This window comes from Hypanus sabinus, chromosome 4, assembly GCF_030144855.1.
Source record: "Hypanus sabinus isolate sHypSab1 chromosome 4, sHypSab1.hap1, whole genome shotgun sequence".
Lineage (NCBI taxonomy): Eukaryota > Metazoa > Chordata > Chondrichthyes > Myliobatiformes > Dasyatidae > Hypanus > Hypanus sabinus.
Window position 1 is genome coordinate 8,289,641 of NC_082709.1, and position 15,608 is coordinate 8,305,248.

At 43.4% G+C, this 15,608-nt stretch overlaps 1 protein-coding gene and 1 long non-coding RNA gene across 3 annotated transcripts in view; one reads left to right on the plus strand and one right to left on the minus strand.

The window, feature by feature from the left end:
• Nucleotides 1-15,197, minus strand: part of LOC132392462 (uncharacterized) — a 137,020-nt gene extending 121,823 nt beyond the window's left edge. Inside the window, exon 1 of one of the 2 annotated variants that reach the window (XR_009511551.1) lies at nucleotides 15,118-15,197. This is a non-coding gene — a long non-coding RNA (uncharacterized LOC132392462). Of the gene's footprint in view, nucleotides 1-13,597; nucleotides 13,731-15,117 lie in introns of those variants that run through there. The other variant, XR_009511550.1, reaches the window with a different exon arrangement.
• The window catches only part of LOC132392461 (extended synaptotagmin-3-like), a 106,302-nt gene continuing 104,913 nt past the window's right edge, over nucleotides 14,220-15,608 (plus strand). The window contains exon 1 of the mRNA XM_059966337.1: nucleotides 14,220-14,737. Within this exon, the coding sequence (XP_059822320.1) occupies nucleotides 14,384-14,737 (354 nt within the window). The 5' untranslated portion in view covers nucleotides 14,220-14,383. The remainder of the gene's footprint in view (nucleotides 14,738-15,608) is intronic.

The following is a 15,608-nucleotide window of genomic DNA, read 5'->3' on the forward strand; positions in this document are numbered from 1 at the left end:
ATTGTTCCATGGATCAAGAATGTCCCAGGGCATATCAGGAACTCTGGTTACTTTCCAACGTGTCATGGAGAAGACCATTGGGTACCTGAACTTGCTTGAGGTACTGGGGTACTTGGATGATCTCAAAGTGTTTGGGTCCACCCTGTAGGAACGTGAGACAAGGCTCCTGAAGGTGTTAGTCCGCCTGAAAGCTGAAGAGTTAAAACTGTCAGTGGATAAGTACCAGTTCTGCAAGACATCGGTCAACTAAGTCAGGCGCATAGTCTCACGGGATGGAGTAGCTACGAATCTGCCCAAGACGGAGGAGGTGAACACGTGGCCAAGGCCCAAGAATGCAAGGCTTGTTCCTTGAATTCTGTGAGCACTACTGGAGGTTCGTGAAGGACCACTCAAAAGTGAGTCACCCTTTGAATCAGCTTTGGTGCGGTTATCCTCCCTTAGGGAAGAAAGGGAGGAGGATGAAAGGAAAAGGTGGTAAAATTTATCTTAGCCTTTTGGAGCTAGATGGACTGAAATGTGAAGAGAGCTTCTAGTTGCTGAAGGAGCTACTGCCTAAAACACTTGTGTTGGCCTTTGCAAACCCCCAATTGCCGTCTGTACTGCATACAGACAACAGCCATCAGGGTAGAGGAGACCTTCTACATCAGGACCAGGGTCTAGGGTTGAAACCTGTCTCTTTTGTCAGCTGGAGTCTGTCCCTCTCCAAGCAAAACTATGCCATGCACAAATTGGAGTTTCTGGCATTGAAATGGACTGTGATGGATAAGTTAGAAGATTGTCTATCTGGTGCCAAGTTCAAGGTGAGGACTGATAACAATACACAGACTTATATTCTGACCTCAGCAAAATTGGATACCACAGGCCATTGGTGGTTGGTGGCATTGTCTGCTTATGATTTAAGTCTGAAGTACTGGCTGGGGAGCCAGAATATTGATGTGGATGCATTATCCCGACGTATGCATGAGGGGCTGGAAAGGGATGGAGCATGGGAGAACATTCCTGCCTCTGGAGTTAGAGCAATATGCCAGTTATCCACAGTGGGAAAATCAGAGGTAAGGTTATGGCAGGAGAGAACTGTGGATCATTTGGGAGCTTCTGGTTGCTTCATTCCCCAGGTTTACTAAAATCGGGCCGCTCTGAATACAAAACCGTTGCCCGCGTTGAGTCCTGGGGAAGTTGCAGCCGCTCAGCACGGTGACCTGTGTATAGGTACTGTCTGGTCAGCTGTTGTGGAAGGAGATATGGCACAAGTTGAAAATACTAAGCGCCCTACGATACCCCCACTGATGAGAGAATGGAACAAACTGGAGTTGAGGAACCAGGTTCTATACTGGGTCATGCCTTCTCCATACAGGCCTCAGCATTCACGGTTGGTTCTGCCAGAGAAGCATCAGAGGATTGCATTGAAGTCACTTCATAATGATTCAGGTCATTTGAGGTTTGACAAGACCTACAGATTGCTCAGAGATCGGTTCTGCTGGCCCCGAATGAAGCCTGAGGTTGAGAGTACTTTAGTCCTGCATTCGACGTATTCATCAGAAGTCACTGTCTACGGGAACAGCTCCATTATCCCATTTACAGAGCTTGGGGCCACTTGATTTAGTATGTATGGACTTCCTTTCCATACAGCCCGATTCCAGCAACACTGCGAATGTTTTGGTCATTACTACACCAGATATGCTCCAGCCTTCTCGACAAAGGATCAGAGGAGATCCACCTTAGCCAAAGTGTTATGGGAGAAGTATTTTGTTCATTATAGGCTTCCAAGAATATATGCAGCGATTGGAGAAGTGATTTTGAGAGTAGACTTACACGTGAGTTACTGGGCATCTTTGGAGTTGAGAAGTTGAGGACTGTGCCCTATCACCTTCAGGATGATCCCCAGCCCGAGAGGCTCAATCAGATATTGTTAAACATACTCAGAACTCTGGATATCAGCAAGCAGAACAAATGGAGTCAGCATATTGAATACTTAGTCCAGTGCTACAGCTGTACATGGGATGAAGCTACTGGATACTCGCCATACTATTTGATGTCTGGTGTGAAGTGAGATTACATGTAAATCTCTGTTTTGTGACTGTCAGGGAAGACTTGCCACAGAAGATGCATCTTAACTAAGTGTCTGACATGAGGATGGAACTGCACAATGTTTATGAACTAGCACAGATCTCTGCTACCAAGCAGAATCGAGGAAACAAGAGAAGATATGATCAGAAGATTAGGTTCTCCCAACTGATGCTGGAGACAGAGTTCTAATAAGGAATTTGGTGCTACCACTGCTGGGTGGCTACACCTTGTGTAGTGGAGAGTCAGATGCCAAATGTGCCAGTTTTCTGGATGGAACCAGAGGACCTCGAATCACTTTTTACCTCTCGGGCAGGAGGTACATGTTGACCTAGAGCCTGAAGTGGGCCATACACCTAGCAGGAGAACTCCTCGCCAAGCAGAAAAACAGCCACTGAGTGCTATACAGGCTCAGAGGGAGAGGAAATGGGGTGGAGTAGACGCTACCTTATGCAAACTCCCCAATAAATGATGAAGACATTCCTGAACTTCCCCATGCTGACTCAGAGGTTGGGCTGGGGTGTGTGAGGACTAGCAGTGGACAGGCTACATGATGAAAGGAAGCTGGGCTCCAATGTAATGGGGGATGAAGTTGTGCTCAGTCAAGTGACAGGGAGGACCCAAATTGCCAGAAAGCATAAGTGATAGACAGGGGGAGGCATCTCCAAGTAGACAGGAAAGACCCCAAGGAGTGCCTGAAGCTGAAGGTGGAATAAGAAGGTCTCAAAGAGTCAGAACCCCCAGACAGGATGGCCTATGACACGCCGGGGAACAGAGTTTTGCATCTATACCCCTAGTGAGATATGTCACTACCATTTACAAATGGGTTGGAGGTCCTAACATCATGAAATTCCTTTGAAAACTGTGTAGTTAATGATGGGTTGATAAGTTTCAAAGTCATGAGGACATTACTATTCACAGTGGTGGGGTGGGGGAGAGTGTAACACCTTGGTTAAGATGTTACTGCTAATGCTGTAGGTTCTAAGGAAAGCTGGGGGAGAGGTTTAGTGACGGACACTGGTGTGGGTCGAGGTCTTTTCGGCAAGAGATGGAGAGAGAAGGCGATCAAGAGAACTGGCTGCAGGATTTGATCCAAATGGAACAGACGATCTGATGGAGTCTAAGATAGGAAGTTCTACCAGTGATCATTAGAATAGGAAGTGGCAGCATGAGTAACAGGACGCAGCCAGCTTTTGAAAATATGAGTTCCAATCTTGTGTACATTTTATGGTTTAATTATAATGGACCCTTTTATTTTTCTTTCTTCTTTAATGACCGTTTAGTTAAGCTAGCATTCATAAATACTGTACTCCTTCTTTATAATTGTATGCAGTGTATAATCTGTTACTTCTTGCTGACAAATAATTATATAGGGCAGTACTTACACAGTATTCACTCAGGTCTGGATCCTGATGGTCGAAGCATCCCAGCTTCCTGGTCTGATGGGTCTGAAGTCATGTCAACCCTGGACATACAAAGTTTGAGGAAGGTGGTTTTCTCATCACTGAGTTCAGTGACAGTTAGTGAGCGGTTAATGAGCCGAGTCTCTAGAGATGCCCAGTAAAAAGGGGTTTCAGAGAGGTTTCCCTAGGATTTAGCTGGTGAAATTTTCATTTCATGGATGTGTCAGTGGAGATTGTACTTATAGCAATCCATTCAATACACCTTGTTGGCATATGTTAGTATACCTTGTGTAAGTTACAGTAAGGCAAGGGTTAAAGACAACATCCAGGCAAGAATGATTGCAAGGATGGGTCATGTCCGCATGACGTTATTGTGGTCCAGGTCGCGTCCCACACGAAGCACAGGAAAATTCAGGAAGTGTGTGTTTTAAAAAGAGGAATTCCAAAATGTATGTGTCAGTGTGCATGTGTCCTGATTCTGTTATGGATGTTGTTCTATTATTATGGACTTATTCAGTATGCCCACAAGAAAATGAATCTCAGGGTTGTGTATGATGACAAATATATATTTTGATAATAAATTTACTTTGAACTTGAAGAAAATGTTTCCCTCACACTGCAGATTGGCATTAAAAATCGGTGACAGACAGGAGACTGTGACATCAATGGATATGCAGAACATGTGCGTAAATGTTTTCAAAAAGTATCCGGATTAACTCTAGAACCAGGGACACCAAATAAATATTATTGTAAGTAAGTTACAACCTAGACTAAAGGAAAATCTGAGATGAGAAGAGTTAAGTAAGTTTTTTTTACAATATTCCAAAAGCAATCACAACATCAAAGGATTAAACCAGTTAAGAGGAATGGGGACAAAACCTGTATGAGACTCCCCAGGCTGCTCCACTTTAGCCTCTGGGAATAATGTGCATTGCTCTAAAAGTCATCCATTGACATCATTCTATCCCTCTTAGTTCAATTCCTTCACACCAATATCTGCAACACTTCTAGCTAACTTTCAGTTCCCTGGCCCTGACTGCCTCATTTTCAGCATGGATGTCCTGCCCCTTTACACTTCTATCCCCCTCAAGAAGGCCTTAAAGCTCTCCACTTTTTTCTCAATAAAAGAATCAACCAGTTCCTCTCCACTACCACCCTCCTCAATCTGGTGGAACTAGTCCTCACCCTCAACGATATGTCCTTTGGCTCCTCCCTCTTTCTCCAGACTCGAGGGGTAGCCACGAGCACGCACGAGCCGTAGCTATGCCAGTCTTTTCGCTGGCTTCACAGAACAGTCCAAGCCTTCCCTAGCACCGTTCCCCCAATCTTTCTGTGCAACATTGAAGGAGACCGAAGCATCGAGGCAAGAGCAGAGGGTGAGCACTGGCTGTCTTTTCTTTTCTTTCTTTTTCAATCTTTTTATTGAATTTCATATATAAAGAAAACATAACATAATAGTGAACAGGTTATAAGTGCAATAGACTTGAGATTACATTAATAATAAGATAACAATATCGACAACAAAAAAATAGTATAATAATCAATCAAGTCTATAATAATTATATATGAAAAAATAAAAATAATCATCAAAAGAAGAAAAAAAATTTAAAAATACAAGAAAAAATATATAGAAAAAAACCCACTAAACTAAACTAACATGGGCAATAATAACAGTTTATATGTATATGATAGTGTCAAGAACTCCGGAACTCCATACCTGAACAAGAATAAACAGAGAGAAGGTCTGGGAGAGGTCAAATTAATTCAAATGAAAATGTCGAATGAACGGTCCCCAAGTTTCTTCAAATTTAATTGATGCGTCAAAAATAGTGCTTCTAATTTTTTCCAAGCTCAGATAAGAAATAGTTTGAGAGAACCACTGAAATGTGGTAGGAGGATTTACTTCTTTCCAATTTTGTAATATAGACCTTCTGGCCATTAATGTTACAAAAGCAATCATTCGTCTAATTGAAGGGGAAAACTGATTACCATCCTCACTTGGTATACCAAAAATTGCAGTAATAAAATGAGGTTGTAAATCGATATTCCAAATTGAGGAAATGGTAGCAAATATGTCCTTCCAATAGTTATGTAAAGTGGGACATGACCAAAACATATGGGTCAATGAAGCCACATCTGAATGACATCTGTCACATTGAGGGTTAATATGAGAATAGAATCGAGCAAGCTTATCTTTAGACATATGAGCTCTATGTACAATTTTAAATTGTATTAAAGCATGTTTAGCACATATAGAAGAAGAATTAACCATTTGTAAAAATTTTTCCCATTTTTCTGTTGATAAATTATATTGAAGTTCTTTTTCCCATTCTTGTTTAATTCTACCTGATATTTCTGGTTGTATCTTCATAATCGTATTATAAATAAAAGCCACTAATCCCTTCTGACAAGGATTTAAGGTAAAAAATCAAATCTGAGAAATCCATTGAAGTTGAATTGGGGAAAGATGGTAGAACTTTATGTAGAAAATTTCTGATTTGTAAATATCTAAAAAAATTAGATTTAGGTAACAGGCTGTCTTTTGATTGCTGAGTATCACCTGACTCCATTACCAGAGAGGGGAGAGGCAGCTGCTCTGCCCAGAGAGTGTAGCCCAGATTTTCTGCATTTTGGATTTTAACTTGGACTATAGACTTTTTTTTCCCCGTTTTTGAGTTTTTATATTCTGTTTCTCGCCCAATCTTTCCTGTTTTTTTGTGTGGGTTGGGCAGGAATGGGGGGGGTGGGCGCGTTTGGTGTGCCTGTTCCATGTTGTTAGTTTTTTTTGTGGGAAGGATTTGGGCATTGAAATGCCTGTTCTGCTTTTGTTTGTTTTTTTGTTTGGGGTGGGGGGATTTGAGGTTGATGATTGTACTGCTGTTCTTTTCCTGTCATGTGACCGGTAATTTTTGTTTTAAATAGCGTAGTTGTTTATATAATACTATTTGAAATGTATCGATTTTACAGTTCTTTATTGCAACAGATATGGCGGACATCCAGGGGTAAACATGGGGATGCCCAAGAGGGACATGTTTTTGTCTGCAGACAGCCTGGCTGCTGTGACCAAAGATGCCCTTCGGCCAAGACAAGTTTGGGTAGCCACGGGCACTCACATGGGCTCCAGCTACGCCTGCCTCTTCATTAGCTACAAAGAACAGTCCACGTTTTAAGCCTTCCCTGCTGATACTCCCCAGCTCTTCCTCTGCTACATTGACAACTGCACTGGTGCTGCTTCATGCATCTACTATGTCTCTAACTTCCACCCTACCTTAAATTCACTTGTTCCATCTCTGACACCTCCTTCCCCTTTCTCAATCTCTCTATCAAACTGTCAACCAACTGTTTCCCAAGGTTACGTCATCTTTCCACTTCCTTAATAGTGACAGAATTCCTATGGTTCTCACCTACCACCCCATGTGCCTCCACATCCAACACATTATCCTCCGTAATTTCCACCATCTCCCATGGGATCCTACAGCTAAACTTACCTTTACCTCCCTCGCCCTATTCTCCACATGGGTCGTTCCCTCTGTGATTCCCGAGACCATTCATGCCTCCTCACTGATCTCCCTCCCGACACTTACCCCTGCAAGTGGCCTAAATGCCACACCTGCCCAAGCACCTCCTCCCTCAATTCCATTCCATTCAGGCCCTCAAACAGTCCTTCCATGTGAGGCAACACTTCACCAGCATATCTGCTGGAGTTTTCCCTTTTGTCTGGTGCTTTTAATGCAGCCTCCTCTACATTGGTGAGACCCACCCTAAATTGGGGGACCACATCATTGAGAACCTCCACTCCATCCGTCACAAGAGGGACATCTCGGTGGCCAAACATTTTAACTCTGATTCCCAGACCCTTTCTAACATTCGATCCATGGCCTCCTCTTGTCCCAAGATGAGACCACCTTCAGGGTGGAGGACCAACACCTCATATTCTGTCTGGGTAGCTTCCAACTTAATGCAATGAATATAAATTTCTCCTTTGAGTAAAAAAATTCCACCCACTCCCCTCCTCTGTTCCCCACTCTGACATTCTACCTCTTCTCATCTGCCTTTTACTTCCCCTGGTTCCCCTCTTCCTTCCCTTTCTTCTATGGTCTACTTTCCTCTCCCATCAGATTCCTTCTTCTCCAGCCCTTGACCTTTCCCACCCACCTGGCTTCAGCTATCACCTTCTAGCTATCCTCCTTCCCCTGCCACCATACTTTTATTTTGGCATCTTCCCCCTTCCTTTCCAGTCCTGGAGAAGGGTCTGGGCCCAAAACATCAACTGTTTATTCATTTCCATAGTTGTTGCCTGACCTGCTGGGTTCCTCCAGCATTTTGTGTGTGTTGCTTTGATAATAGTCTCCACCTGTATCAGACATTTGCTATAAATATTTACACTGACTCTCCTTAGGAGTAGCACATGACAGAGGACAATTATAGAAACTACCTGGGTTTCTTACCTCTTTGGAACTCCAATAAAACACAATGAACTATGAGCCTTTTCCTGCTTTATAGTCCCTTTCGGGTAGATGGAGCTCATCAGCCTGGGAAGGCAGTCCATCTAAGAGAGGGAAAACTCTGATTTCAAACCTCCACTGCCTTGTGGCCATACCCACTCACGGGAAAGGCTTCGGGAGTAAACCCCAAGGACAAATCTGGAGCTGGAGTCCCTAAGGCAGTCCGACATTGTCTTCAACCTCGTTCTGGCAACTCCTGCAACATCACTGCTGCCAAACTGTATCGGCCCTTGACCTTCCCTTGGACAACATCAGTGGCGTGGAGAGGGAGACTCACTGCATGGGCAACTGCCGGTCTTCCATACAACTTTGCCCAGGCCTGCATCTTGGAGAGGGCAGATCCATGGTCTCACGAGACTAACGGATGCCACTCTAGTTCCTTACTACAACTATGCAACTCATACTAGCAGGAAGGATGAGTTAACAAGAGAGAGCAAATGAGCTGACTCCTTTGCTAAGGCAGCAGCAGCAGATCTTTATGGTTACGTAGCACCCCAGTGTGATCAGGCTGCCAATACTTTCCAAATTCTTTTGGTGAATTTATACAATTACAGCGTATTGCATCAGAGGCTGAACAGACCCTATGGACTAAAACAGACTATGTGCAAGGCTGCAAATGGTTATGGATATAATGGATAATGAGAGATTCTGGACCATAGCAAGAAAAGCAGCAAATAGTATGATTTGTCAGAGACATATTCCTAAAAGACACTGCTGGTATCTGGCACCCCTGGCCCTTCCCCAGGAGATTATTTGTGCATCTCCAAATAGACTTCATGCAATTGCCTAAATGTATGGGTTGTGATTATGCCCTTGTTATTTTGTTTGTTATCTCTGTGGATAAAAGCTTATTCAACTCACAGAAATGATGTCATAACTGTTCTCCTTTATAATCCTCATGAAATTAGGTTAGATGGGGGCAGGAAAACTTGAAGAATATTGTTCTTGCTTCATTCCTTCTCAGAATATGACAACTTTCTCAAATAACTTGCCAGAACTACCTTGGTTATTCTTTTCACTCTTCAGAACAGACAGTGGCTTGAAATATTTTTTCATCTTCATGGGCCTCTGGTTCAATTGGTGATTGATGAATCGTTCATCACCTCCAGCTTCTAACCAATGATAATCTAAAATATTTGTTGACCAAGGGGCAAATTCAGCTCCAGGTCATAAAGTTCCTATTAAAGATTTGATCATTTCTTCTGCATAATGAAAGGTTAAATTTCAAAGTACATTTATTGTCTAAGTATGTATATAGGTTATAGAATACATAGAAAACCTACAGCACAATACAGGCCCTTCAGCCCACCATGCTGTGCTGAACATGTACTTAGAAATTACCTAGGGTTACCCATAGCCCTCTATTGCTCTAAGCTCCACGTACCTATCCAGGAGTCTCTTAAAAGACCCTATCGTATCTGCGTCCATCACCATCACCGGCAGCCCTTTCTATGCACTCACCACTCTCTGCGTGAAAAACTTACCCCGACATCCCCTCTGTACCTACTTCCAAGCACCTTAAAACTGTGCCCTCTCGTGTTAGCCATTACAGCCCTGGGAAAAAGCCTCTGACTATTCACACAGTGCCTCTCATCATCTTATACACCTCTATCAGGTCACCTCTCATCCTCCGCCGCTCCAAGGAGAAAAGGCCAAGTTCACTCAAACTATTCTTGCAAGGCATGCTCCCCAATCCAGGGAACATCCTTGTAAATCTCCTCTGCACCCTTTCTATAGTTTCCACATCCTTCCTGTAGTGAGGTGAGGTTATATAAAGGGTATGTATGCAGGGTGTACAATTACACATTTCATTATATATTTTGTTTATTTCTGCATCCCTTATCTCACATCCAATCTTCTCCCTCACACTTCCCTGTACCTTAATCCTCAAGTGATTGATATTGTTAAAATAAAGATTTTTTTTTCCATGCAATGCAATCCATACAATGCAAGTAATTGTATTTGATCCACTGAACCTTTCACAGATCAGGACCACTCAGAGTTTGGTGAATCAGCCGGAATAAAGCGAAAGAGATGAGTTGACATTTTATTTTGTGTTGTTACTGTGTATAATCTGAGGCCTGAAAAGAGAATGCATGTCACCACAAGCCAAAGTAAGCAACTAAACATGTCCTTCAGGGCATCATTAAAATAATTGCTTGTTTCAACCAAAGCAGTTTCATCCAAAACTACCACTTGAACCATTAGATGGCAGACTGAAAATCAGAATGGTCATTTACAAGCTATCTCATTCTATAACATTGCTCCTCAGGTGCCTCCTATCAGACAGACATACTTCATTGATCCCGAGGGAAATTGGGTTTCGTTACAGCTGCACCAACCAAGAATAGTGAAGAAATATAGCAATATAAAACCATAAATAATTAAATAATAATGTTAATCATGCCAACTGGAATTAAGTCCAGGACCAGCCTATTGGCTCAGGGTGTCTGACACTCCGAGGGAGGAGTTGTAAAGTTTGATGGCCACAGGCAGGAATGACTTCCTATGACGCTCAGTGTTACATCTCGGTGGAATGAGTCTCTCTGGCTGAATGTACTCCTGTGCCTAACCAGTACATTACGGAAAGGATGGGAGTCATTGTCCAAGATGGCATGCAACTTGGACAGCATCCTCTTTTCAGGCACCACCATCAGAAAGTTCCACCCCCACAACATCACTGGCCTTACGAATGAGTCTGTTGATTCTATTGGTGTCTGCTACCCTCAGCCTGCTGCCCCAGCACACAACAGCAAACATGATAGCACTGGCCACCACAGACTCATAGAACATCCTCAGCATCATCCGGCAGATGTTAAAGGACCTCAGACTCCTCAGGAAATAGAGACAGCTCTGACCCTTCTTGTAGGCAGCCTCAGTGTTCTTTGACCAGTTCAGTTTATTATCCATTCATATCCCCAGGTATTTGTAATCCTCCACCACGTCCACACTGACCCCTTGGATGGAAACAGGGGTCACCGGTGCCTTAGCCCTCCTCAGGTCCACCACCAGCTCCTTAGTCTTTTTCACATTAAGCTGCAGATAATTCTGCTCACACCATGTGACAAAGTTTCCCACCGTAGCCCTGTACTCAGCCTCACCTCCCTTGCTGATGCATCCAACTATGGCAGAGTCATCAGAAAACTTCTGAAGATGGCAAGACTCTGTGTTGTGGTTGAAGTCCGAGGTGTAGATGGTGAAGAGAAAGGGAGACAGGACAGTCCCCTGTGGAGCCCCAGTGCTGCTGACCACTCTGACACACGTGTTGCAAGTGCACGTACTGTGGTCTGGCAGTCAGGTAATCAAGAATCCATGACAGCAGGGAAGCATCCACCTGCATCACTGTCAGATTCTCACCCAGCAGAGCAGGGCAGATGGTGCTGAACGCACTGGAGACGTCAATATCTAAGGATAAAAAATCCTGAACTGTATTCAAATATTTTGTGTTTTTAATCTTTTTTTGTGCTTGTTTTTTGTGGGTAAGGGGGTTTGATGGTTTATGTCCTTCATCAAACAGGTTGTTCCTATGGTTCTTCTTTGCATTGTGACAGGGGCGGGTGCTGCGTACATACTTTGATAATAAATGTACTTTGAACTTCCTTTAACATTTCTAATGGTTGTTAAATTATAAGAGTGATAGTCGAGTTTAAGAGGCAAGATGGAAAACTACAAGCACCACACAAGACAGATGGTAGACTCTTATGATAACCAGCAACTTACCAACTCAAATTTCAACTTGAGAGCAGTCTTGCAGCATTGTCATTTTTAATCATTACTCATCCATAAAGGCACCTGATTAACTACCATGTTGAGTTGGGTAGGATCCAGATTTGGACACAGCAGCAATGAAGAAATGTTTGTATTTGTATGTGGAATGTGTAGATCTCTGTTAACTTTGGCACCCATTGCCCATCCATAGTTGCCCTTGAACTAAGCAGGCAGTGAAAAGATTATCTTTTTTCAACAGTTTAGGTAGTTTAAATCTATAGATGCAGGAAATCTTCAATAAATCAGAAAATAATGGAAAAGTCCAGCAAGTCAGACAGTATCCGTAGTGAAAAGATACTGAGTTAAAGTTTCTCAGTCCTGCTTTCCTTTTGCAGTGTATGAAATAGTCTACACTATCTATAGATGCTGCTTGACCTGTAAAGCTGGGATTTTCCTGGGATTTTGTGTTTTTATAACCACGCTGGTAGATTTACAGCATGTGTAGGCCAGATCAAAGTTCAAAGTAAGTTTATTGTCAAAGTACTAATATAGCACCATATACAACCATGATATTCATTTTCATGCAGGCATATTCAAATCCATAATTGAATAATAACCATATCAGAATCAATGAAAGACTGCAAACACGAGGAAATCTGCAGATGCTGGAAATTCAAGCAACACACACAAAATGCCGGTGGAACACAGCAGGCCAGGCAGCATCTATAGGGAGAAGCACTGTCGACCCTCCTTCAGGACTAACTGAAAGAAAAGATAGTAAGAGATTTGAAAGCAGGAGGGGGAGGGGGAAATCTGAAATGATAGAAGACAGGAAGGGGAGGGGTGAAGCTAAGAGCTGGAAAGGTGATTGACAAAAGGGATACGGAGCTGGAGAAGGGAAAGGATCATGGGACGGGAGGCCTAGAGAGAAAGAAAGGGGGAGGGGAGCACCAGAGGGAGATGGAGAACAGGCAAAGAGCAATTCTGAGAGGGCAGAGAGAAAAAAGGAGGGGAAAAGGGGGAAATAAATAAATAAGGGATGGGTAAGAAGGGGAGGTGGGGCATTAACAGAAGTTAGAGCAATCAATGTTCATGCCATCAGGTTGGAGGCTACCCAGACGAAATATAAGGTGTTGTTCCTCCAACCTGAGTGTGACTTCAACTTGAGAGTAGAGGAGGCCATGGATAGACATATCAGAATGGGAATAGGACGTGGAATTAAAATGTGTGGCCACTGGGAGATCCTGCTTTTTCTGGTAGACAGAGCGTAGGTATTCAGAGGAAATTCAAGGGTGACCTGTAAATTAGCAGAGGGAAAGAGCACCTTACCTCTCCTTTTATAGAGATATACTCGTATCTCCACTCTGCCATCCATCACTGGGCCAGTGATTCAGGGGCAAACAATTAATGAGGAATTGAGTGCCTTCTATGTATGGGAGCAGGTTGGAGGATTGTTAGGAATGGCATATTGTTTTACTTTTTTTTAATATTGTGCATTTGTGACTTGGACAGCATGTTTGTAGGAACAAGCATTGGAGTTGGAAATATTTAGGGAGTTGATATTTGTCTAATTGTTCCACCTAGTTGATTTACAGTATAAAACAGTGTAACAGAGCAACAGGCCGGTAGGGGAACTGTTGTTGCTCCTCAACCTTCAGACTCTTGAACCAAACGGGATAACTTCACTCAGTTTCACTTGCCCATCACTAAAAAGTTCCCACAACCAATGGACTCACTTTCAAAGACTCTTAATCTCCTGTTCTCAATATTTATTGCTTATTTATTTATAATTATTTCTCTTTTTATATATTTGTACCGAACCACATTCCCATGTGTATTTGAGAACCCCATAAACGTCTCTGCCACCGCCCTGCTAGTGCTTTCGAGACACACACAACTCCGCGAAAACAAACTTACCCCCGTTAGAGAACGTTCTTCTCTAAAATACACGCTCTCTAGAGAACACCACTCACAATATTCATCCACGGTAAACACACGTGACGTAAACATTTAGTCCTCCATTAAGTGGCGCTTGAAGACTAAGATGTTGACAACCAGCGGTGCGCTTTCATTTTCAATAAACAGAAACTAAAATGAGTAATCTCTCTAACCAGATTATTTAAATGGCCGTTTATACAGACGCCCACAACTCAGTCAAACATTCTATTTCTTCATCTGAACTGAATTTCTACACCTTTTGCCAATTGGCAAATTTCGGGCTCACTTACAGGAATTAACCTGTTGTAGATTTGCTGAATCGAAGGAACTTGACTGCTGGTCTAAACCGGCACTGGTACAAAAGCACATTCGTATTTTGATTTAAAATGAGGTGCGTTTTCTTTGAGCTGCCACCGAGTGGGAAGAGATACGAACTTGGGTTTTCCGCAAAGGCTGTACGCTGTGAAGAAGTTACCGAGCCGGTTATCAAGGGCCACCCCTTGTTATTGTACAGCTGTAGGCGAGGTTTGCTCCTTGCTTGGTGACGAAAGGGTGGGGAGAGAGAGAGAGAGAGAGAGAGAGAGAGAGGGGGAGTGTTTTAATCGCAATTCCAACCGGAATGTTCTCGGAGCAGGAAGGACCGGTTGGGAAGAGGTGAGGGACTCCAAACCACTGAGGATTGGCCGGGAATGCTGAACGGCTTGCTGGTTTGATCCCAGGCGGTGGAAGGTGCTGCTCGGAGAGTGCTCAGAGCCGGCCAGCACTATGAGAGGCGCGGCGCCCCGAACGAGGGGGAGTATCTGGTCACCCGAGCGGAGAACTTCAGCTACCTCAGAGGTGGTCGAGGACGGTCCGGAAGACAGCGCGGACAATGGTCCAGCCCCGGGACTGATGGACCTACTGACCAACTTTGCCAAGGCGTTCATCTACCTGTTCCCTATCTACCTGTCGGGCTACTTCGGGCTGAGCCTCACCTGGTTTATGTTCGGGGTCCTGCTGTGGATATGGTGGAAGAGAAACAGAAGCTGGAAATGTGCACGTCTGCAGGCAGCATTTCAAATGCTGGACGATGAAAAAGTCGTGATTACCAATGAAATTAAACAAGATCTTCCTCCATGGGTACGTACCATATAATAGTCCAGTACACAACTAAAATTAAATCTATTTAAAATGGGTTGAGACGCGTTTAGTGAACCTGCACTGTTTTAGGAAACTGAATTGCATATCTTTAATAAAAGGTTAAGTATTTATTCAACCTGACGAGAAACAAGACGACACCGTTGAGTTTTATGAGCGTTGCGTTTTGCATGGTTGTCTTTGGAGCATCAGGTGACAACACAATTTACTTCTCTGTATCCGGGAGTTCTCCAAGAAGTAATTTGAAACTTGAGAGGGTTGCGTTTCGTTGATTACGAAATAGACTCTCCCTCTGTGTATACTTCACGATTTAGTAGGTACGAGAATAGAGAGTACTGCACTGTGGGTTAAGGTACACCTACCTGCACGGAGAGGAGCAGAGTTCAGCTTTCAGGGGAAATGCGAGGAAAAGAGTGTGTTTGAGTTGGGATGAGAAGATAAATGTCACAGGGTACAGATAAAAGTTGTCACATTACAAAAAAAAAGTGATCTTTAACGACAATTAAAACAGGCGTGTCACAATTGTGAGGTGGGGGAGGGGAGAAAACGATCAGAAACAGTTACATGCAAAATTAAGTCCAAGAGGTCAAACAGAGCCCACTTTGGGCCTGATGTGCTTCCGTCGGAGATCACGAGCAATGCAGGAGGGGTCAGAATTGAAGAGAGGCAGAGATATAGTGACGGGTAACTGGTGTTAGTTCCCTTTTGGTTCTGCAATCGGTCACCAAAATCTGCACTTGTTTTTATCGTTGTTCAGAAAACTATATTTTGAGCATCAGCTGCTTCCTCTAAATCAGCGGCTGTTCACCTTTTTTAAAGCCATGGTCCGGTGAAGTCTGTGAACTCCTTGTCA